This window comes from Etheostoma spectabile, unplaced genomic scaffold (genome assembly GCF_008692095.1).
Source record: "Etheostoma spectabile isolate EspeVRDwgs_2016 unplaced genomic scaffold, UIUC_Espe_1.0 scaffold272, whole genome shotgun sequence".
Classification (NCBI taxonomy): Eukaryota; Metazoa; Chordata; class Actinopteri; order Perciformes; family Percidae; genus Etheostoma; species Etheostoma spectabile.
The window spans coordinates 1,819,519-1,843,559 of NW_022605576.1; the positions used below are offsets into that span (position 1 = coordinate 1,819,519).

The 24,041-nt window shown below is 41.2% G+C and overlaps 1 protein-coding gene and 1 long non-coding RNA gene across 2 annotated transcripts in view; one reads left to right on the forward strand and one right to left on the reverse strand.

The window, feature by feature from the left end:
- LOC116685835 (uncharacterized) overlaps positions 1-24,041 on the forward strand; it is a 94,056-nt gene that overhangs the window by 51,945 nt on the left and 18,070 nt on the right. Inside the window, exon 4 of the mRNA XM_032510796.1 lies at positions 18,098-18,216. Coding sequence (XP_032366687.1) covers positions 18,098-18,216 — 119 coding nt within the window. The remainder of the gene's footprint in view (positions 1-18,097; positions 18,217-24,041) is intronic.
- LOC116685840 (uncharacterized) overlaps positions 21,871-24,041 on the reverse strand; it is a 9,662-nt gene continuing 7,491 nt past the window's right edge. Inside the window, exon 3 of the long non-coding RNA XR_004331061.1 lies at positions 21,871-21,992. This is a non-coding gene — a long non-coding RNA (uncharacterized LOC116685840). The remainder of the gene's footprint in view (positions 21,993-24,041) is intronic.

Below are 24,041 nucleotides of genomic sequence, written 5' to 3' on the forward strand. Positions count from 1 at the left end.
AAAATGGAAAAAACGACAAAACATGATTTTAAAAAAAGCCCAAAAAATGACATAAAAAAAAAAACATTGGTAAAAAATTGACAAAAACATAATTAAAAAAAAGAATTGTGACATAAAATTGGAATAAAATTGACAAAAAACGTCGGAAAAGTGTAGAAAAAGAACAACAAAATGTTGAAATTTCAACCGCAAAAAAGTGACAAACCCCCCCATCAAAACATCACCAAATGTGACAAAAACTTGTTTAAAAAAAATTGACAAAAAACATAAAAAATTGCCAAAAACATAATTTTAAAAAATGCCCAAAAAGTTACAAAAAAAAATGACAAAAACATTGGAATAAAATTGACAAAAAACGTCCGGAAAAGTGTAGAAAAAGAACGACAAAATGTTGAAATTTCAACCGCAAAAAAGTGACAACCCCCCCCATCAAAACATCACCAAATGTGACAAAAACTTGTTTAAAAAAAATTGACAAAAAACGTAAAAAATTGCCAAAAACATGATTTAAAAAAATAACCCAAAAGGTGACAAAAGATTTGATAAAAAAAAATCTGTAAAAAATTGACAAAACAGAATTTAAAATCAGAATTGTGACAAAAAATTGGAAGAAAATTGACAAAAAAAACTCCAGAAAAGTGTAGAAAAAGAACAACAAAATGTGGAAATTTCAACCCCAAAAAAGTGACAACCCCCCCATCAAAACATCACCAAATGTGACAAAAACTTGTTTAAAAAAAATTGACAAAAAACATAAAAAATTGCCAAAAACATAATTTAAAAAAAATGCCCAAAAGTGACAAAAAAAATGACAAAACATGTCCAGAAAAGTGTAGAAAAAGAACAACAAAATGTTGAAATTTCAACCCAGAAATAACACAAAGTTGCATGGTCTACAAGGGGTTAACAGCATTTGATCTTTTAGGAAACAGTGTGCTATTTTATTTAACTTTTTACACTGGTTAGCTCCTTTCCCACTGATGTTGCCCAGCCCTTCAGCGGATCCGGGTCCAGGTCTTCCGGTCTGCTCGGATTTTAAACTGCACGGTGCACATGCTCATTAAATCCAGTGAGAAACTACATGTGTCTGTGCTTGAATGGACAGATTACAGCAGGTTATTTAAAGAGGAGAGGCCACCGTGGAAACAAAGACGAAAGATAAGACCACACACACTGCCACGCGTGTGTGCGTGCCTGTCTGTGTCTGTGTGTGTGTGACAAATACACACATTATATGACGGTGTTTGTTTGTAAATGCAAGCATGCGTGCGTGTGATTTGTCACTGATAAAGTTGCGCAGGATGCTGGAGCTTTTGTTATCTGGAGCTTTCTTTCCCCAGAGACAGTGATATCATCGGCTTCATTCCGACGTCCCTACTGTTAGGAACCCCTCCGCCTAAAGGGACGCACCAGGTGTCCTCCTGGCTCACCCCGTCCACTTTGGGTAGAGACAACAGCCCTAAATGTCTTTGTTGTTGATGGGGATGATCACTGGTGTCAGTGAGGAAACGGATCAGCTGACCGCAGAGCTTTTGCAAAGCGTTTCCTGCTGTACTAAGGGTGTCCCGTGACCTCTGACCTCTACTGCAGTTAACCTGTTCCTATAGGTCTCCATGAAATAACCTGATGTGAGGAAGCAGCTCTCTGCTTTCTGCACACTGGGTTCCACTGATTCTCTTCTCTTCTCTTCTCTTCTCTTCTTTTCTCTTCTCTTCTTTACTCTTCCCTTCTATTCTCTTCCCTTCTCTTCTCTTCTCTTCCCTTCTCTTCTTTTCTCTTCTCTTCTTTACTCTTCTCTTCCCTTCTTTTCTCTTCTCTTCTTTACTCTTCTCTTCCCTTCTCTTCTTTTCTCTTCTCTTCTTTAATCTTCCCTTCCCTTCTCTTCTTTTCTCTTCTTTTCTCTTCCATTCTCTCCTCTCCTCTTCCCTTCCCTTCTCTTCTTTTCTCTTTTCCCTTCTCTTCTTTTCTCTCCTCTTCTCTTCTCTTCCCTTCCATAATGGAAAAACCAGTCACAGTATTTAATAATAAGGCGATAAAAAGAAGCATGGGGGGCAGGAGAGAAGAAGAAACAGGTTTCTGTGTTTTCCCTGCGCTGGCCCTTTTGACATGGAAAGCGTGTAAACTTGGCAGGGCCAAATCTGTTGATTGCGGGCTACTGATGTGACCCATCTGGGGTTGAGACATTGTATTAGGTCTTTGCACGCTATTCCCTGCCACTCCCTCAGCTCAGCAGCTCACCCCCCTTCTGTCACATGAGAAACAGTTGCAGTACTGTTGTAGGGTGAGGAGGATGTGGGTATTTGGTGTGTTTATTTTGTGTGTGTGCGCGCTGAGTGTGTGTGACGGGACACTGGCCCCCAAATGGACGGTCCAAATCCAGCAGCAGCTGTGTGTCCTGTTGAAGGATCCTTGAGCAAGACACCACATCCCAAACTGACTATGTTATAAATGGGTCCATGTTTGCATTAGGTGTTACTGTGTGTGTGTGTGTGTGTGCGTGTGTGTGTGGGTGTGTGTGTGTTTATTCTTGTGTCGCAGTTTCTCCTAACTATTACAGTGCTGTAACTTTCTTTCTCTGTCTCTTCCATGCTTAGCATGAGAAACAGCATTAAACACTTCCCAGTTGAAATCCATAAAAATCCCTCTTACCTTATGCAATACTAGAATTGATTACATACATTATGCATTGATTATATAGAAATGACCAAATGGATACGGTACATGAGCCAAATAGTGGTCATCGTGTTATCATCCCTTCAGATTTAACAGCAGACCCGATCAGTACAGGAACAGAAAACATCCCCAATTAGCAACGTAAAGGGGTGAAGATGAAGATGAAGAGCATGCTTTTCCTCGCGTGAGTGGGTCGCCGTGACACAGCGGGACAGGCTTGCACGGTGGCGTGCGGTACAGCTCCAGATAAACTGCTTCCAAACACATGTTCTGCACTTCTACATCAGACACGTTTGGTACGAGGTGGAAATAACGTGCTGTTTTTATGAAGAAAACTTCAAATGGCCCGTTTATCTCTCGCTGAGATTTCTCTCGGCAAGAACGGAGCCTCATAATATTAGATCGGATTAGATTAGATTCAACTTTATTGTAATTACACATGTACAAGGCAACGAAATGCAGTTTGGGTCTAACCAGAAGTGCAACAGCAGCAAGTGCAGGATATATACAGGTTCCATAAGTGCAGGATGGATATGTACTGAATAAATATAGAAATGAATACTATTATAAACAGACTTTTACAGATAGATTTGTGCTATGAATACAATATATACAGTAGATAGCAAGTATTGTGAGCTTTAGATTTACAGCTGGATATGTACTGAATATAATATACAGGTGGATATTACTAAAAATAGAATTTTTACGGATATGTACAACAAACATAATATACTGATGGTTTACCGAGTTTACAGGTGACTATGTACTATGATTATATATACAGACGGCTATTACTATAAACAGAATTTTTACAGATAGATATATGATAAGTTAGGCTAAAATGAGCAGCAGTATATTTATGTGACTCGTATCACTTCTGCACGGTCACAGAAGGCTTGTATCATGTGGACGCACCGACAGTTTTGTTGGATATATTGTTGTTTTCAGTGGATTTCTCAGATGAAAAGTAACCCCTAAAATGATGGGACAGCATGGAAGGAGCCAGAACGTTTTTTTGGGCCCTGGTCCAGCGGTGTTGCCCACAAGTCTCAGCTGTAGGGCAACACCAAAGAGCCGAAGTGCAAGTTTATATGCTGCAGAGCCCATAACGTAAGGTGGTTTACTGACACACACGATGTGAGGTTCATTAGTGTGAAGGCAATAATTGCTCGGGTAGTTTGAGAAGCGTGCTGCACATTAGGTTCTGAAGAATTTCTCCATGAGCCTTTCCTTTCCGAAACGTTGGCTGCTGGAACTCTCTTGCTTGTTAAACTGAATATTTTGAAGTACAAAAGTTCCAGAAGTCACATCAGGACTCTATGCCCTCACCATTATTGGATTTGACGAGTAGACAGATACATGCATGCCTTTCTCTGTGATTACATTTCTATCTCCAGCTTAAAAACAAATATCACATGCACATGATCTCATCTTGCATTTCATCCAGGGTTTTTTGCATAAGCAGCTGTCTTTATAAGTAAGGTAAATCCTAACAAATCAAATTATATAATGACTGGATGTTACCTACTATTTACATAAATCGAATTAGCCTGCAAAATTTCCCCTGAAAACGTTTTCCACATTTTATCCCTTGCCTCAGCATTGCAATGTAGCTCTTTCCCATCTGAGTTCTACAAAGTGCAGGAATGTAAAAGGCACGATTCAGCATCTGTACCGAAGTTAATTTACAACCTAAACAGTTTGCGAAGTTGCCCAGGAGACATGCCATTTAATCGGTCTCTCCAGAATTTCGTGGACTTTTTTTGAGATTGACCAAACTGCCAGATGTTGCAGGAGCTTTTGTAAAAAGAAACGCGCTAAAAGTTGCGATGTTTTTTTGTTGTTGTTGTTGTTGCAATGAAGTCGCGGTAGAAAGAGAAAGTAGCAAAAAAGTTGCCAATTTTTTGTATAGTTCTTTAAAAACAAAAAGGAAACTTGTTAGAATAACCTAGAATGAAACTAGGGGTCTTACCTAAAAGGCTCAAGATGATGCAAATTGGTGTAATATGAAAATGGCTGGTGGATTTGAGACAAAAATAATAATAAATATGAACATATGTGTCAGTGTTGATCTTTCCATTGTTAGTGAGTTTCCTATCCTGGGCTGGGACACATTCATTTTTTCACAGTTTGATAAAGGACTTATTATTATTATTTATTAACTTATCATTGGACTTACAATATAGAGAGTAACGGTCCTCAATTTAGGTCATCCTGTGTGTTTCCTGTGTGTTTGTGTGTGTGCGTTTGTCAGTCGCGGGGGGGACTCAGCAGCCCCCCCGCTTCAGAGAGCCGTGTGTTGCTAAATGTAAGACGTTCGAGTCACACACGTCTCGTCTTCATATCAGAAACAAGGAAATGAACTTTGCGACGTACGCGTGGTCATTGGCTCTCAGAGTCACATGCTGATAGAGAGTCTGGCACATATTATATTATTTTCCTATAATGGTCTAAATGCAGACCCGGGTCCACTGCGTCGAGGGGTAAACCTCTATACATGGACGGGCTCTCCCAAGTGAGCTATCTGGGCGCCCTAAGAATTTATTTCTGAAAGAACCACTTTATTTTCCTGTAAATGGGCAACATCAAAGGCAATGTATACTGTATAGTTGGACAATATATTGGAGCCAATCTCCAGGTTCCAGGTCAAAAAAACTTTTTGAAAGCCATATGGTAAGCTCAAGGCGGTGAAACAACCAGGTCAGGGTCTGTGTGTGTTTGTGTGATTCAGGGACACAGAAGCTTTTAGGTCAGTGGACGGAGACACTCAATTCTGTCTGCTGACCCAGCTGTGCCCTACTGTCCTCTGCCTAGCTGTCCAAAACAATCCCCCTTTTTCTCTGATCCAAATACACACCAATAGGCACCAATAAGCAGACACATAAGCACACACACTCACGGACCACTGCTTTGGCATAGGCCCATCTTAGGGGGCGAGGACATTTAAGCGGGACATCAGCAACAGGGTGAAACACACATGCACACAAACAATTGTCATAAGCATTCTTATACACGAAGAACAAAAAATAAAGGCTGACCTCACCTACCCATTGACACAAATTTAGACTCACATGACCCCTAAATGCATCATTGAGGCACTCTGAAGAGACACAAATTGGTGTCGCAGAGCATGAAATAGCCTGACTTTTAAACCCTAATACCAGCTTCAAAACTCTGGATCCTACATTTCCCACAATGCAACGGAATCTCATCTTTTTTTTAGCTTAAATGCCTTTGCCTTTTCAAATGCACAACACCAGTTTGTAACACAGGCTTGTTGTCATAAAATTGTAGTCTCCAAGCCCTGATGTAATCACTGTGACATCATCAGGGTTGTCGTCTCATTGCACACAGCTCCTCCAGGGCCTCTGAAGTCATTTTGTAGAGTTTTACAGGCCGAGTAGTGTTCAATATTCCCTCGAGAGGGAACACGGTGGAGTGGGCTGCAGTTGGCAGCTTTGCATGTCCAGGGTGAAAAATAGCCTTCCTATTCAGTGTGACAGACGGTATGGAGAGGGCAGACAAGTCAGTGTTTGTTTACACACACTGAAAATCTCTTCGGTTGGTTGGGAATTACACATAACACACACATCCATATGTACAGTTGTAGCGTCACGCTAACACCAGATGCCAGGATGTACAGCGGCGACTGATTGGCATCCCCGGCAAAGCCCTACCATGCGTGACTCTCTCCCGACTTTGCCTCTTTTAGCAAGCTTGCGTGATCCCACCATCACTTCCCATCATGCACCCCCCCCATGTCCTTCCGTCACACAAATACACATATCGCCTGCTGGGCGATAGCACCGGGGGTGTGTGTCCACCCTCCCTGAGCCAAATGAAACGATCGCAGCAGACACAGGCTTGGATTAGTGTTGGGATGACATGCAAGGAGCACAGATGGGACAGTGTGATGTGGACAGTCACGATATGTCCAGACCTGACAAAGGACATCTCGCTGTACTCACCTCACTTATGTCCAACAGTCCTCCGAGAGCTCTAAAGAGAGTTTTTGAAACGGCTGATACTATTGTTGTCGTCGGATTGAAGCTGCCAGTAGTATAAACCCTTGTGTTGTCTTCCCGTCAACCATGAAAAAAAACATTTTGGTCAATTCTTTTCAACATTATTATCGCTTTTTCTGATATTTGTGGGTGCTTTTTTTGATAATTGTTTTGTTGACATTTTCAGCACTTATTTCGACAGCCCATTATTTGTGCCAAAAAAATTAAAAATTAACTGAAAACAGGTCAAATTTGACGAAAGGACAACATGAAGGTTAATACTTTGTCTCAGTGTTCAGTACTTTGACCCAAACACTAAAGATGGACATTTTTATCCTCACTTTCACAACATTTGGGCTTATTTTCTAAGCTCTTAATTTCTTTCCCCAAACTTGATGTTTTGGAGAAAGAGCAGCCGAGATGGCTCTGGGGTGTTTCCGCTGCCGCTGCATCGAATACCCTGCAACACAGGGACAAGGTGTTAGGAGACGGATAATTGGATTACGGTTGCTTAATGAACTAGCTCTGTCAAAGGCCAAATTGTCGTGTGATATTATTACATTGGAAGAAACACAGGAGACGGGCCACTCGTGCTAAAGTGAAGCTGTCAGGTGATGCAAAGTAAGATCAAATCAGGCTTAGGACTTGCACCTCAAACCCTGTCTTTAATTTGTTCCATGTAATGAAAAAGATGCCTTTGAAGGAATGTGCTGGGGTGACAAGCTGAAACTGACCTGTGGCAGTATGTCCCGACAGACGAGGAGAGGAAAACCTTAAATACTGCATTATGCTCTACCTGCTTCACTGATTGGTCCTGGGCACACACACACACACACACACAAACACAGTGGATACATAACACCTCTGGTAGTGTCTACTGACTGACAGGTTAATGGCTTTCATGCATAAAGCATGATCAGCATCACTTGATCCCCCTCAACCCCGAACACGTTAACTACCTCCACCAATTTAATTACACATTGGTCATTGAGCCTTTGTGCATGTGTGTGTGTGTAGCGGTTCGGTGTGGATTCTGCATGACAGAAAAACTGAGGGTTTTCTTTATGGTTCGAGAAAATATTCCTACTTCCCAAACTACAGAAGATAAACTGTTTAAAGCCCCGTGGATTGAACTGAAATGCATTGTCACAAAGCTCAAAACAGGTGTGTTTTCTCGGCTCGTGCAACGTTAATGCTTTGGAGATACGGGGTTTTCACAGTGACATTTTGCCCCAGCAGAGTTTCAGCAAAGTACTGTAAAAGAACTCCTTCAACTTTTCTCATTACTACATTATGTCAGCCACTTTCCCTTCTTGAGAACCCAACTTGTTGATGTCTTAAAGTACTCCGTGGTTAGCGTTTAGCATTGCGTGCTGTAGCAGCATTAGTGTAGTTTCCCTCCCATATGGATTCAGCCCGGGGCACCATCTGCCCGTTATTATTTGCCTCAATGGGCCGAAACGGCAGCATAATCTTTTTAACAGATTACCTCCTCGTTACAGAGAGGCTATAACAGAAGAGAAATGCTAACAGGATCACAGATGAAATCAACTTTTCATGAAAGGTGTGTTTTTCTTTCCAGAAAACCTGTTGAATGTTCTGGTGCGACCACAAGAAATGTGATGATTCCCTGGACGGGCCACAGCGCGGGGGGGGGGGGGGGGTTGTCACACCAGATCTAAGGCTCGGTGTGCTTCTTTCTCCTTGTTATTTTGAATAATGTGAGTGACACTAATTGGCACGCAACACAAGGAAGCAGCATTTTGCTAAAGTGGAGGTGCATGCGGCAGACTGTAACCTCCGCTCTTTCCTTGCCCTCCCTCCCCTCTTAGGCAGGAATGCAGCGAGACTAACTAATAAGTATACCCTGAGCTGTTGTTAAGAATTTCCTTTTTTAGTATGAATAAGAGAGACTGGTGCGTTTTGTAATTAAATCCTAAACCGTGCAGAGCTACTGTACAAACTGCACGCTTGTTTGTCCTGTGTTTCTTTGAGTCTAGATTTTAATGAAATGAATGGACTTCAGACTCTTTGGACCAGGGCCTGGGCCTTGATAACTAGACTTATGACGAACCAAAAAATAATGGATGCCTTTTTCAGTTCATCACTCCTCTTCTTCCTTCTTCTTTTCCCTCTGCAATTCCAATCACTGATTTAAAACGTCTAATTCACCTCCCTTGACACATCTGTTTCCAAGCATCTTGTTTGTTTATAGAGCACGAGAGGTTTTCATTTCAAATCTATTTCTAATTAAACTCCGAATCAGCGACATGGGCTTTAACGTGCACATAAACTTTCCAGTTCGAGGGGACGCGCTGGACGTTCATTTTGAGCTCTTGAAAAATCTCAGACGGCTCGTGAAAATGGAGATTGCGAGAGTACAGAAATAGAAGGCTTGTGCTTTATTGTGGCCAGGTGGGGTTCTTGAATGCAACTCGGATTATCCACCAGCTCCTTGAGAGAGCAACAAGCCCCAGCCATCCTCATCAAAGCAGGAATCCAAGGTCCAAGCTATTTATAGATGAACCACGCAAACCCTACATGCTCGCAGGAGCATGTCTCTGGATCTCACATGTGCACACATGGCACTGAGATTATTTATAATCAATACATTAGAAATGTATCAGTTAATAGTTTTCCAGTTGGCTGACCAGGAAACAAAACACTTACTGTACATGAGCAATCTAAAAGGAAACTTGTTTTACTTTTTGTGCTTTAGCAGGGTAGAAAATGTAACCTCTGCATAGGGCCGGGCAAGATATCGATGTTGATATGAGACAAGATATCATCTTAGATTTTGGATATGCTGTATCTTAATATTGTAACATGGTAAGTGTCTTTACCTGGTTTTACAGGCTGCATTACAGTACAGTGATGTTATTTTCTGAACTTACCAGACTAATCCTTTCTTGAGAATATTTATCAGAAATCTCATTGTGTAAATAACGTTTTGTTAAATCACCAAAAGCCAACAATGCAATATCGTCGCAATATCGACATCGAGGTATTTGGTCCAGAATATCGTGATATTTCAATTCAATTCAATTTTCAACCCTAACCCTAACCCTTCAATTGAATTGAAGCCCTAACCCTAACCCTACCTCTGCATCTGTAGTTTTCCTCAAATGTCAGAGTATGTATGGACCCCCAAAAGAAAGAAAAAAATAAGAATGTCTCTATTTGAATGAGCCTGTCAGAGGAAGGAGACAAAGAAGAGAGGGAATAATACACCTCGATAAATGGTGTAATAAACCCTCACTTTGTGTGTTTGTTTCTGTGAACTGTACATGCAGGCTTCAGCGTAATGTACACGTGTGTTGTAATTCCAGCTCCAGGCAGGGTTATTACTGGGATGTATGTGACCCATGAGGGAGTTAGTATCCTGGGTTCCCCCCCCGCTGAGCAGTCTGAAGGCCAGGGTTGACGTTTGGATGGTGGAACACGTCAGATCCCCGGCAACGACGGGAAAACTGGAGCGTCTTGTTGTCTTCAATTAGAAAATACACTGTTGCATTCATTTGGGTAACGTCAAATTATAAGCTTTGCATAACTGGCTCATCTCACGCAACACATGCCTGAATGCCGCTTGTGTGTATGTATGTGTGTGTGTGTGTTTGTGTGTGTTTGTGTAAGTGGAAAGCACATCATTTCACTCTGAAGCCCATTCTCCTTGGGCCTCCAACCATTTGCATTCTGTTAGTTATTCTAATTGTCTGTATAAATATTGCACCACGCTGGCCCTATGTTGTGGTTTATTTTCCAAATGCTTGACAAGGCAAATTTAGTGCAGTTTAGACAGCCTTTTAGCCGGCATCACATGTGCGTCGCTCATTCAACGGGTTCGTCAGAAAAACTCACTTCTCAGCCGACAAACATCATGCTCACATAAAACAATCAGTCATGTTCTCTATTCAAAGTATTCATAGAAGCAATTAAATGGCTTTCACATTATGATGTGTGTGTGTGTGTGTTTGTGCGTGCGTGCGTGCGTGCGTGCGTGTGTGTGCGTGTGCGTGTGTGTGGAGAGTGTGTATGGCGCCAGTTTTATGATGCAAGCCACATACAGTAGCAGTACACGCTGTAGAGCAAGTGTGTTTTAGCCCTAGGGCCTATGTCGGGGGGGGGGGGGGGCAGGATCACTCGTGTACAACATGGTGACTAGCGTGTCTCCTTGCCAACCAAAACAGAGAAATGGAAACAATTGAGTTTACAGCCCAACCTGGCAACCTGTGTGACCGTACTGCTGTGTCATAATACCACTTCCCCTTCACGTCAGGATCTGGGTGCACAACCACGACTTTGTTCTATTTTCATTTTTTTTTCTCCTTTTTCAGGGATAGAACTCCCCTAGCACCTTGACATGCACACGCCACTCAAACACCAATCACTCGAGTTATAATCTCCTCTAAAGGAAATAATATTTGCGATTCCTGGCCTGCCTCTAAGACGAGTACTTTTTGTAGATGTTGTTTTGTTAACAGACAAAAGGAAAATCTCTAAATCCTGGCAATCTGTCCCTTCAGATTCTCCCAGTGAGCAGTATTGTCATTGAAAAAAGATCATAGACCTCAATCCAATGTTAATATTGGTATCAAAAGTGCCTGGCGATGGAGTCAGTGTAGTTAAATGCCTATTGTGTATATCAATCAACTGGAACAGTGTTAAATAAACAAGTGGAAAAACTCCTGTTTATCCTCAGAAAAATATGAAACGCCATACACTTTTTTCCCCTCTTTGCCACATTGCAAAAACAACAAAAAAAGTTGCAATGGTAAGGGCTGGGTTTGGAAAGGCTGGGATCCGGACATTTGATCTGTGTCATAATGAAGTATTAGCTTCCATTACAGGGCAGGCTTAACCTTTTTGCGGAGCACCATTGAGCGCTTGCCAGCAGTCATCAATATTTAACAGCTGTTGCTATTATGAAATTCTTTATGGGTAATGTGGCTCACCGGTGCACGCAAGGCCTTGGGGGCGGCCAGCACCGTCAAGGAAGGAGGGGGGGGGGAGATGACAGACGGCCCGCTCGCGTGACAAACAGCCCTTGATCAGCCAGCCAGCCTTCTTCTTCTCTCTCCTCTCCTCCTCTCTCTCTCTCCTCTCTCTCTCTCTCTCTTCTTAAAATATATATATATATATTATATATATATCTTTTCTCCCTCCTTTCTGTGTGCTCTCTCTGCTGTGATTTCCTGTGCCGTGGGAGAGGAGAGACGAGCGGAGAGAGGAGAGAGAGAGAGAGAGAGAGAGAGAGGAGAGAGAGAGAGAGAGACAGAGAAAAAGATCGCTGAGGGAAGGGGGCGGGAATGAGCAAAGGAAGTGGCTGCAAGCCAACCCAACTTCAACACACCACATATGCGCACATACTCACACACACACACACACACACACACACAGTTTTCTACTAGCAAACTGGGGGGGGGGGGGGGACTGCTGTGCTGCACAGCGTTGGCATGTTCCAGGTCCGCAGCTCTTCTTTACAAGTCAAACACACAGCCGAGGACCAGCTGCCAAAAGATGGCACCCACGCTGCTGAAATCAGGGAGACAGGGAGACGGGGAGACGGGAGACAGGGAGACAGGGAGACAGACAGACAGACAGACAGATAGTTGTGTTCGGGTGTCACTCAGATATTTGGACAAAATTACTTTTTACTTCTTCTAGAAGCAATATTACAATGTAAAAGATACTCCATTATAAGATAGATAGATAGATAGATAGATAGATAGATAGATAGATAGATAGATAAATAGATAGATAGATAGATAGAAAGATAGATAGATAGATAGATAGATAGATAGATAGATAGATACTAGATAGATAGATACTAGATAGATAGATAGATAGATAGATAGATAGATAGATAGATAGATATGTGTTCGAGTGTCACTCAGATATTTGTCAATATTACAATGTAAAAGATACTCCATTATTAGATAGATAGATAGATAGATAGATAGATAAATACTAGATAGATAGATAGATAGATAGATAGATAGATAGATAGATAGATAGATAGATAGTTGTGTTCGAGTGTCACTCAGATATTTGTCATTACAATGTAAAAGATACTCCGTTAGGCAGAAGTCCTGTATTACTGTAAAACGGTCACCAGATCACTAGTCAAATGTAAGTTTTTATTTAAAAAAATAAAAAGAAATGCAGTAAAAAAAACATGTATGTGTAACTATTACATATTATGGTATTGTATTATTATTACTAACACATTTACGTAGCATTTTCCTGGTGGAGTGCATCAGGGTATGAATCTGTAAAATCACTAGTAACTATAGCTGTCCAATAAATACTGCTTATTACTTATTAATTACACTGGCAGAGTTTAAAGTAATGAAAGCAGGCAGCAGTAAGCACCTGTTGGACTCCGTGTGGAGTAGCATGCATGCGGGCCAGTACTGCATGGGTCCCAGGTTCATCCCGTGCAGCAGCTGATCTCAGTCGATGAGCAGCCGTGCATGAACGCTTAGGAGCAGGAGCTAAAGAATGGACCTGGTGTATTTCCTACTGTTCAGTTCAAAACGCATTCTACCCCTGCACTAGTCATGCACCGCTCATCAACATAATGTCATGCCATGCGTATTTGAGTCTAATGCTCTAATGTACACGACTGCGTTGCAATATTCATTTGTGCGGTTCTCATCATTTTGCGAGACATTTCTTTGTGTTTTACCTCCATTATCCCCAGAATAAAATCATGTCAGTGACACTATGGGTCCACAGAGACATCTCTTCCCCTGTCTCACCGCTGTCTCTCCTTATGGCGGTTTCTTCTTTCTCTTCTCTGTTTTTCTCTACATATTTCTCTTTTTTCACCAGGACTGGGCTGTACAAATCCATGTCATGCTGCATGGCCTAACTCACCTCACCCCGTAGAGGTGGCAGAAATTAATACCTGATTGTTGTGGAGTGTGTCCTAAACTCACACATCCATATACTCACACACTCCTTTTTTATGATGTGCTCATTCCTTTCATTTGTGGAAGAGGGACACATGTTGCTGCCTTTTCAGTGGAAGTAATTCTTTTGGCACGCAGCAATCTTCACCACAACTTTACAGATCTTTTCTCACTTCTTGTATCTCTTTCCCTCACAGTCCCTTTTGCAATAGCAGATTAGCTTTTCATTTCAAAAAATCTATCATCTGAGGTCATTATGTGCTCCATAGTCACTCATCAAAGGTGTAATCTGAGACAATTAAAGTACCCATATTAAGAAAAAAATTGGGGTGTTATTATGTGTCTCTGGTCCTTTTACACACATAAAAACATGGTGTTTTGAGTGAGATCCGGTTTCTGAATGTCCTCTGTCTTCAGTCTCCGGGTGAGCTGTTCAACATCTGCACGGTTTCTACGTCACTAGAGACGAGGTGGCTAACCGTAGCATGCTAGCTTGTTCTCAATAGCAAACCACTGCTCCAACAGCCACTAGTGGACCAGAATCTCCAAAAGAACTACATCCTGTCCCTGTTGTGCAGGTATTCCACAAGTGGCCCTGGTCTAGAAGAAGTCTCCCAGCTAGTCCTGCCTTGGACTGACCAAAGCTGGAGAAAGTTATCTAGCTGATGAGATCTTACCGAGCTACTGAGCATGTGCAGCTCCCAACAAAGATAGGATAGAAGTGAGATGTCTCACTCTGGAGCTAAAACAGAGACCTAAACACACAGGGTGAAAACAGGATCTGTAAACCTGTTGTGGTACAACCTCAAAATACAATTATGACCCTGAAAATGAGCAGAATATGGGTACTTTAAAGTCCTGAGACATTTGTGAGGTAAATTGAATGATATGTGGCGGGTGGTCCTAACATTTTGTTTACTCAGTGGAAGTGGAAAGACAGACCTGGGCGACTAACGGAGCTAGACACTTTCAGCCTCACCCTTGGCAGCATGTACATCCCGCTACTTGTCACTTTTTAACACCCTGTCTTCAAACAGAGCACATAAACGCCTAACCATTACCTACTCTGTTTTTCTTAATAGACCAGAGAGGGAGAAAAATAGAGGCAAAGAAAAGCAAACCCGAAGACACGAGCTGCGGCGAATAAAGCCCGTATTGTTGGCAGAGGAAGTGCTTGTGCCGATAATTAATCATCCCGTGTGTTTGTCTTTCCTGACGCTGCATCCTCTCCAAAAGCTGCCGTAAGAGAGAAAACAAAAATACATGAGGCGTTGAAGGAAGAAAATAAAGAGGCTTATTAGATTCATTTCCCTCTGCACTACTTTCCACTGGTTGGACGATATTGCTGTGATTGAAGAAAATGGTTTTGTGTGTGTGTGTGTGTGTGTGTGTGTGTTTGTGTGGCTGTCAGAGTCTCGTTTGTTTGTATATGTTTGCACCTAGCGGTGGTAATGACAAAATAATTAACATTATTTCTGGCATTTATGAGTTTACTGAGCTGCCTGTCAATGCACTGGCGAAGGCACACGTTTTTCTCGACTGCTAAAACACATTTCTTGAAACCCTCACCCGTTTTCTCAAAAACTGTAAACACCAACCCAGATTCTCAATCTCTCTCTTCTCTTTATATTCATAAAAACACCCGAGTCTGCTGGCAAACCCAAACAATGCTTTCAGATCTGCACGCAGCCTGTCGATAACTCCACACTGCAGAGCATTCATGAGATATTACAGTCGAGAACACATATAGTGAACACATCTCGCAATGAAAACAAAAGTATATCAAAACTTGTACAGTAACTAACTTGTACACTTAAAAGTAGTGAAAAGTACTACAATACTGAATGTCTATATATTAGCCACTTGTAGAACAATACAGTAATCCAACTGCAAAAGGCCAATGAAAAGCACACGACAGTACATTATAAAATATTGTTAACCCTTGTTTGGTATTCAGGTCAAATTGACCCATTTCAAATTTGTATTTTTTTAAGAAGAAAAATGATACAAGTTACATTTTTGCTACCTGAAAATCAACGGCCTTGCCTTATTTTCTGTGATAAACATGTATTCCTGACTCAGTTCAGAAAATGATTCTGGATATGACCATAATAATGATCACACAGTGGGTTTTTAACATGAATTATAACCTTATGACAAAAAAACGAACCCCACTTCCATTTTTAAATTGTGTTCTTGTAGAGACTTATGGCACTCCCTAAACATATAATGTATGTTATCTCCGTTGTTTGATATGAAGTAAAAATATTTTTCAGTATTGTTTTTAAAATCCCAAATAAGTATCCGAGGGACACAAGAGGGTCCCGGAAGTGAAGACAAAAATCCACAAAATCAAACAGTATTCACTGCTCCTGTGCACTCTGAACTGGCTTATATTCTCCATTCAATATTCATTCATTATAAATGAACTATGAACTATGAATTCACTCTCGGTTTGATCGCCTCAGTATAAGAGTGTGTACAATTTGGAGTTGTGTGTACGGTGACAACTGGGTTGCAGTTGTAGTCGCCCGCTCTATTTTGCAACACAAGTGCATCACAGTGTCGAGTGTGTCTGAGCGAGTAGTGAGGATGAGTTCGGAGTTTTGCAAGAAAAGGGACTCATTCAGCAAATGGTGTTCAGGAAACTGAGCTTTTGGTTCAGAGAATGCAGTTTAGTGTTTTAGCAATTCAGGAAAAAACATCGCCTGACTAAAACCTGATGTTGCATTGAATGATTTAATGTGAAAAAAAGTAAATCCAGACAAATGTATGGATGGGGGGGGGGGGGGGGGGGGGGGGGGGGGGAACAGAAGCATTAGCTTTGCGTGCTTGAGGGTGGAATTAAGAGAAGGGGAACGCTTCGCATCACGAAATCGCTTGTCGATCGCCTGCGATGCAGAGTTGAACAAAGAAAGGGTGGAGAGAGGAGGAGGAGGAGGGTAGAAGATGAGTTGATGGGGATGGGGGGATAGACAGAGGACGAGATGGTTGAAGGTGAAAGGGGGAGACATGGAAGAAGGAATAACGGGGTTATATGGTGGGGGTGGGGAGTGGGGACCATGCAAAGCATCATAAGATACTGTACATACATTCATACTTAGATCATTTTTCGTAGTAAGTCTATGGTGTGTGTGTGTGTGTGTGTGATTGTGTTGCGTGACCAATCTGTGCCTGCTACAATGAGTGATGGAGCGCAGAGCTGATCTCTTTTAGTGAGCCACATGCCCTCTGACAGAACACCCATAAGAGAAACACGCAAGCACGTCTCCAACACACACGTCACCAGTGCACATGTGACAGTTCTGCACGCCACAGTCATGGAGGCTAATTGCATGTGGACACACGCCGGCATGGTAGTAGGTAAGCCTCACTCTGCAGCGGCAGAAAGAACATCCCATGTGTGTAGTAGTTGATGGAGCATGGCTTGCTTGTGATATGTGTATAACTTCAGAAGATATTTCTTTCTTTTTTAAATACCACATGGCACACAGGAGCAGGAGAGTGAGTGAGACATGCTGATTGGCTTTAATTGCAGTACAGTGTGTGGGAAGAGATTACAGTGAAAACTAAGATTAGAATCCTTTTTTTGTTGGATTGAAAAATAGGAAAGAGAAGGCCCCTAAGCGCCCTTCAGAGGACCCTACTTTGAGATCAAAAGAAGAAATCTGCTCTGACAAAGAGGTCAGAGGTCAGGCTCAGCTAGAGACCAGCAGCACTGGAACTGGAAAGAGTTCACTGTTTTTTTTTATAAGGGCGCTTCAGTAAGGATGAAGCTCGTCTTAACAGAATTAAATGATGGAGAACGTGGCAGAGCAAATAAGTCCATTTTAACAATGATATCGAGAATCAACCACATGACCCAAAGCCACTAAATGTGCGTTCTGTATCACTCTGTGTGGATCAGTCAGCTGTGCATGTGCGTGTGGCTATATCGTGTGAGAAGAATCCTGTAAAGTCATAAAATCTTCCACTGTTTTGCTTTGTTACACGGCCCCACCACACAGACTAATACCTGGTGTTAGTGCAGTCCAAAAGGAGACTGATACAGTTAATGTGCCGGCCACATGTCTGAGTGTCGGTCCAACTCTCTCACTGCCATATCACAGGGGTTGTGGGAGAATTGGCAAGCATACTTTAAATGTAATCTTTGTTATCATTCTCAATTTTTCCTGTGTTGACAGGGCTCTACACACACACTCTGTATTCTACAAAATAATATCTTTGAGACCTATATGAGGTGTGCTTGATTTTACTTTCCCGACTTTGAACGCAGCATGTATGAGCACATATCCCTGTCTGTGTAGTTAAGACTCTGTATGATTTTCTTCTTTTATTTGCCGCTGCTCTTTTAATTTCCACTTGCACTTGCAACCCCACACTGAACAACGTTTTTATTTTTACATCCTTAAACCAACGGGTTGCTATTAGGTTATTCTTTTAACACAAATAAGTCACTTATTCCAGCCCATTTTTTAATTACCCTTTTCTTTTTCTTTTTGATAGCGAACAATGAGAAGCCCGCCAGGAAGCACGGCATCAGCGCGGCATCCTCTAACCCTGAACCCCGGAAAGAGAGCGTTCCCCTGGGCACCACGGTCAATGAAAGCAGCCTCCTCCTGGAAGTAAGAAACCACATGGCTGTTTCTGTACGTGTGGAATAATTCTGTCAACAGGCTGTATACAAATACTGTCCATCGGTTTTTACTATGCTACTATCATACAATACATGTATCGTTGATGAAATGCTGAAGAGGGGAAAGAGGGCTGTGTGTGTGTGTGTGTGTGTGTCTGCCCTTTGCCCTTTGCTCTGGCCTCCTTTGCAGAGCTGTGGTGTTGCGTGACATAAGGGTAAGACGGGAGTGTCAGAGTGGAGGAGGTGGGAACTCACCCATGCTGGCGGCTTGAGCAGCCAGTCAAGTGTGTGTGTGTGTGTGTGTGTGTGTGTGTGTGTGTGTGTATTAGGTTTAACTACATTTGTGGGGACCAAAAACTGGGAATACAGTATACTTATGGGGTCCTGACAGCTTTGTGGGGACAAAATGCTGGTCCCCACAACATTAAAGGGCTGTTTGAGGAATAAGACTTGGTTTTAGGATCAGGGTTAGAGTTAGGTTATGGTTAGGGTGGGGGTGAGGGTTAAGGTTAGGCATTTAGGTTTGATGGTTAAGGTTAGGGTAAGGGGCTAGGGAATGCATTATGTCAATGACTGGTCCCCACAAAGATAGTGAGACACACTTGTGTGTGTGTGTGTGTGTGTGTGTGTGTGTGTGTGTGTGTGTGTGTGTGTGTGTGTGTGTGCGTGCGTCTCAGTCTGAATGCACGCGGTCGTGTGAAAGTGAGCAGAAGAGAGTGAGAAGAACCCAGCAAGCCAACAGTAAGGGGGAAATAGGAGAAGAGTTTTTTGTCAGTTGACCTCAGACCTTTACTCAGATTTAAACACAGATTATTATATGATAGGATATTTTTTACATGATATCAGGACACCCAGCTATGACCAATGTTGTTGAATATATTTTACATGAAACTTGTTAAGATGTGTTTGCTATAATTCCTAGAACAGCAAGTGTTTCAGGTTGAAGGCACCAGAGCGGACAGGATGTCATAATCAGACACACACAGCAGCACGCTACATGATAACTGCTTTAGCATCAGATCATCGCTACACACTCAATATCCTGATGGCTGTCTGTCCAACAACATATGACACTGATCATCCGACATGCCAAACAGTGTGGGCGCAGACACAGAGCCGAGCTGACCCACTGATGCTTCTCTTGACGTGTTAGGTTGTCTCAATGGGGAGCCAAACAAAAGGCTAGATTGAGCGTAGTGATGTGCTGCCTACTGTTGCGTGACTCAACCTGCACCAGGGCCTCCCAGCAAACTGGGTATTTGTTGTTATGGCGATGGGATCCCAAGAGAGGGAAGAGACGGATATGTTTGTGTGTGTTTGGTAGGGATGACTTTGTATGCGTGAGATATGGTATGATGGTTTTGGTTTTATTATCTGCTTGGTGAAATGTTGACCAATAGGGATTTTTTGGAGGTTGACTCAATACATACACCATTTATTGTATATGTTGCATTTACAAAGTTACATTTTTTTATATAGAAACAAGTTCTACAAAATATGAAACGTATATATAATAAGAAGCGTTAAAAGGTCTGCAGTAATGCTAGTGACTAACATGCTACAAGCTTACAATGACCAGAATAATAATAATAATGTATACTTTATTAATCCAGAGAAATTACAATTTACACTCTGTTGTTATTACACACACATGCTCAGTACCTGTACATGTTCTAATGGAGGGATGTCAGAGTGGGGGGGGGGGCTGCCCATGGAAAGGCACCCTGATCAAATACGGGTTCAGTGCCTTGCTTAAGAACACCTTGGCAGTGCCCAGGAGGTGAACTGGCCCCTCTATAACTATCAGTCCACCACCCTGCTTTGGCCCATATGGGGACTCGAACCAGCGACCCTCCGGTTCCCAACCCAATGAGTGTTTCCAGAGTGTGCTTCCAGCCACCTGATTTCCATTTTTGCATAAAAGCCTAAGTAGAAATAGAATTTGAAACATTGCAAAATGTTTTTTTATGCGTTGCTTAGGTGGAAAAGTTGGTGTAACGAGAAAAAGAAGACGCAGTGAATAATTTAAACAAATATAAATGCCATATTGTAACAAAACTATCCGTTCGCGGTTGTCTTGTGGCGCCAAGCCTATCATGTCGTGGCTTGATCTCTGGGAGTTGATTCTAACAGCGCTTGGAGAGGTTGGATTTTTCCTCATTTTTTAATTAAGACATTAAGATTGTTATATTACAGTTAGGATACCACAAAGATTAATTTCCAAAAGATAATTTTTTTTATTCCACTTTTTAGTCGACTTAAGCATGGGTTGCTATACTCATGAGCAGCTCTGTATGTAACCAACCACCAAGGCAAATTCCTTGTAAGTACTTACTTGGCAATAACCCTGATTATATTTATTATATCTGATATACAGCACACACAACAAGCCCTCCCTTCACTTTGATGACGTGGGAGTAGAAAGGAAAGGGAGGACTGATTCAAGGTGGCTTCACACTGATAAATCTTCAGGAAGGAAAACAGTGCAAAAATGTATGATACAAAGTTATGAAACCAACATAATGATTTTTTTCATAGAACGGAATGCAACAGATTCACATATTACCATCACGATTTCAACATTGTTTTCATTCATTTATGGTTTAACTGGCACTCTTTTTTTATCATCAGCACCACCTTTTTATCCATCTTTTTCTGCAATAGTTGGAGAATTGGCGCTACGAACAATATTTAGTACAATAGTGGGTTAATAGAATAGAATAGAAAGCATTTATTGTCATTATACACATGTGCAGTACCTGTGCAATGAGATTGAAGCAAAACCTTTACAGCGTCAACACCAAATATAAAAATATGAAATATAAGAATATAAAAAGTATAGGTAGTGCAGAGAAAAAAAAAGAGAAAAAAGCGAGGGGGGGCTTGGTGCACAGTCCTGAGAGCAACTATATATATACATATATAAAATATCTGCACTGATATGAGGATTGCTTTCCACCTATGGACAGAAAATGGCTGATAATGATAATAATATGAAGATGTTCCGTTTAGCATGTTAACATTTGCGTATCAGTACTGTACTTCACACAAACTACAGCGGTATTTGGTCCCAAAACAAAGCATTTGATGTAGTTGTTGAGATATTCCTGGGCCAAAGTGGTGGACCCACCAACTAAAAGACGCTTTCTGGGAACGAGAGGAGCTTTGTAAGGGTTAGAGATGCAAAAATGGATGACCAACACTTAGAAAATCAAAATGGAATTCACAGTCTTGAGCAGCATCTTCCAAAATACAGACAACTAAAATACCCCATTGGATGGATGGTCCTTTTCTCCTTTTTGATATATATTAATTTTAAAGTGTTGGAAGGATACAGAGGCCCCATCGCTACAGCAATGGAAGGGACTAATGAAATATTATTTAAGTATAGAAAAATCAATCTTTGAACACCAGAACCAAAAGTAACAATTCAACAAGGTGGCAGAACATATATGAAGCCTTGTAAAGTTATGTAATGCCTGAGAAATAAGAACTAGGTATGGTGACTGAGAGCTGGAAACCAAGTGTGTGTGCGTGCGTGCATTTGTGCGTGCGTGCGTGCGTGCGTGCGTGTGTGTGTGTGTGTGTGTGGGTGGTTGGGTTTGTGTGTCAAGCTGTGTGGGGAGGTGCCTATGTTAAAGTATGAGTATGAGCATGCATGAGTGTGGTTGAAGATCCTTTGGAGTAGAGGAATACTGTTACTAGTAGGAGTTGTACTCTGATTGGAGTATGAAATCACACAATATGCTTGGATATGTATTACTTCTTGAAGGAAATAATTAAAATAATTCTAAAAAAGTAATTCCCCTCACTAGAGACAGAATGTGTTTCTTATGTGTTACCCGATGTGGTTTCACTCATGATAATATTATGATATCCAACATTTTTTTTCAATTATCATTCACTATATCAGAGTCCCACATTGTTCTATACTTAGTATCCACCCCCAGCATCCACCTCTTCCCCTACTACGCTCCCTTGCTTCGAAATTCCAGTGAACCAATATTTTATTTTGGGCTCTGCGTGCAAAGCGCCTCTTAAGACTTCGTAAGTGAAAGCTTTTAGTTTCCCAGGGGCAGTTATGGGAGCCGGGGGTGTTGTAGTTGCGGATATGTGGCGGAGCGGGCCAGCAGCAGGTGCCGGCTTCCATTACCTAAAGGCTTCAGTATGCAAGGAAGAGAGGGAATGGGAATTGAGAAAAAAAACACAAAAAGCATGCATCATAATGCAGCCAATATTAATCCATTTTCTTTTTTCTTTATCAACTTTCTATTTCTATTTTCCTACTTTTTAATAGGGATATAAATGTCTCTCACTTGGTCGATAGATAGATAGATAGATAGATAGATAGATAGATAGATAGATAGATAGATAGATAGATAGATAGAGAGTTGTGTTCAAGTGTCACTCAGATATTTGGACAAAATTAATTTTTTACTTCTTATAGAAGAAATATTACAATGTTAAAAATACTCCATTATTATTAGATAGATAGATAGATAGATAGATAGATAGATAGATAGATAGATAGATAGATAGATAGATAGATAGATAGATAGATAGATAGATCCTTTATTCATCCCAAGGGAAATGTAACAATAGGTGTTTTTTTCATAAAGAAAAGAACAATGTCTTTTCTAGTTGTAAAGGCTGTATGCTAGTTCTTCCTCTGGGCCTTACAGTGTAAATGGCCTGTCCTATTCCAAGTTAAATGGATGGGTGTTCCCATAATAGTTTTGGACATGTGAAAATTAAAATGCGGTGCATTCATCTATAGTATATTTGCCAAGAATTCCTCTTTGGAAAGCCAATTATAGTAATAAACTTACCAAATAGAATGTTTTGCCTGCACACTCTTTCAGGTCTCAAGTCCAAGGCCTATTTGTTCCAGAAGAAGAAAAATGTCAAAGTCCTTAAAAAAGAAAATGGGTCGCGGAAATTTACTGTGGCATTTCAATGACGTGGAATAGGAATGGAGAAGAAAGGTGAACTGGCAAAAAAAAATACTAAATGAACCCAAAATGTAAATGTTGGCCTTTTTATGCCTTGTTGAACCTCCTGAAGGCAACATTGCATACAAGTAAATTCAGGTTGTTTTCCCATCTGTTGTTTGGACAAGTTCTCAAATCCCAGATTACTGAGTCATGTACTACATTTTTCAGCTGATTGTGGAAGAAGAATTATGCAACTGGACATATTTTTTTGGGGCTGAACATCAAAGCTGCATTGGCCCTATTGTTTTTGCCAGTATGATATAGTATTATTCTTCATCTTCCTTAGAAATCCATGTTCCCATGTGTAAAAAAAATGCCCAAACTTTGCACCAAAGTCCAGTCCCGTGCCCAACTTAATCAGTGTGATTTGTCTGCTAATACTCCTGAAGGTGGCGCTACAGCAGCCATTTTAAAATTCTTCGGGGACTTCATATCCACACTGTTCTCCACAAAAGTCCGATTTTTGATTTATCCAAAATTGAACCCACAGTGCATTAAAATGTTACTGCATACAGTAGTGCAAACAAAATTCTGCAACTTCTTCCAAATTACACTTTTGACAAAGAAATTCACAAAATTCCAAGATCACTTTAGATTTAGCGTGCAAAATTTCAGAATTGTATCTCAAAAAGTGAATTTAAAAATGTTTTGAATTGTGTCCTCATCTACGCCACTGAAGTCAATTCAAAATAAAGCGTCTTTAAACATCCGTTTGTCATTCATTGATATTTGTGAAAATGTACTACAGGCATCTCTATGCTGTCTCAACCAAGTACACAAATTCTCAAAATTGTCTAGCGAGAAATGTTTTTTTTTTTTT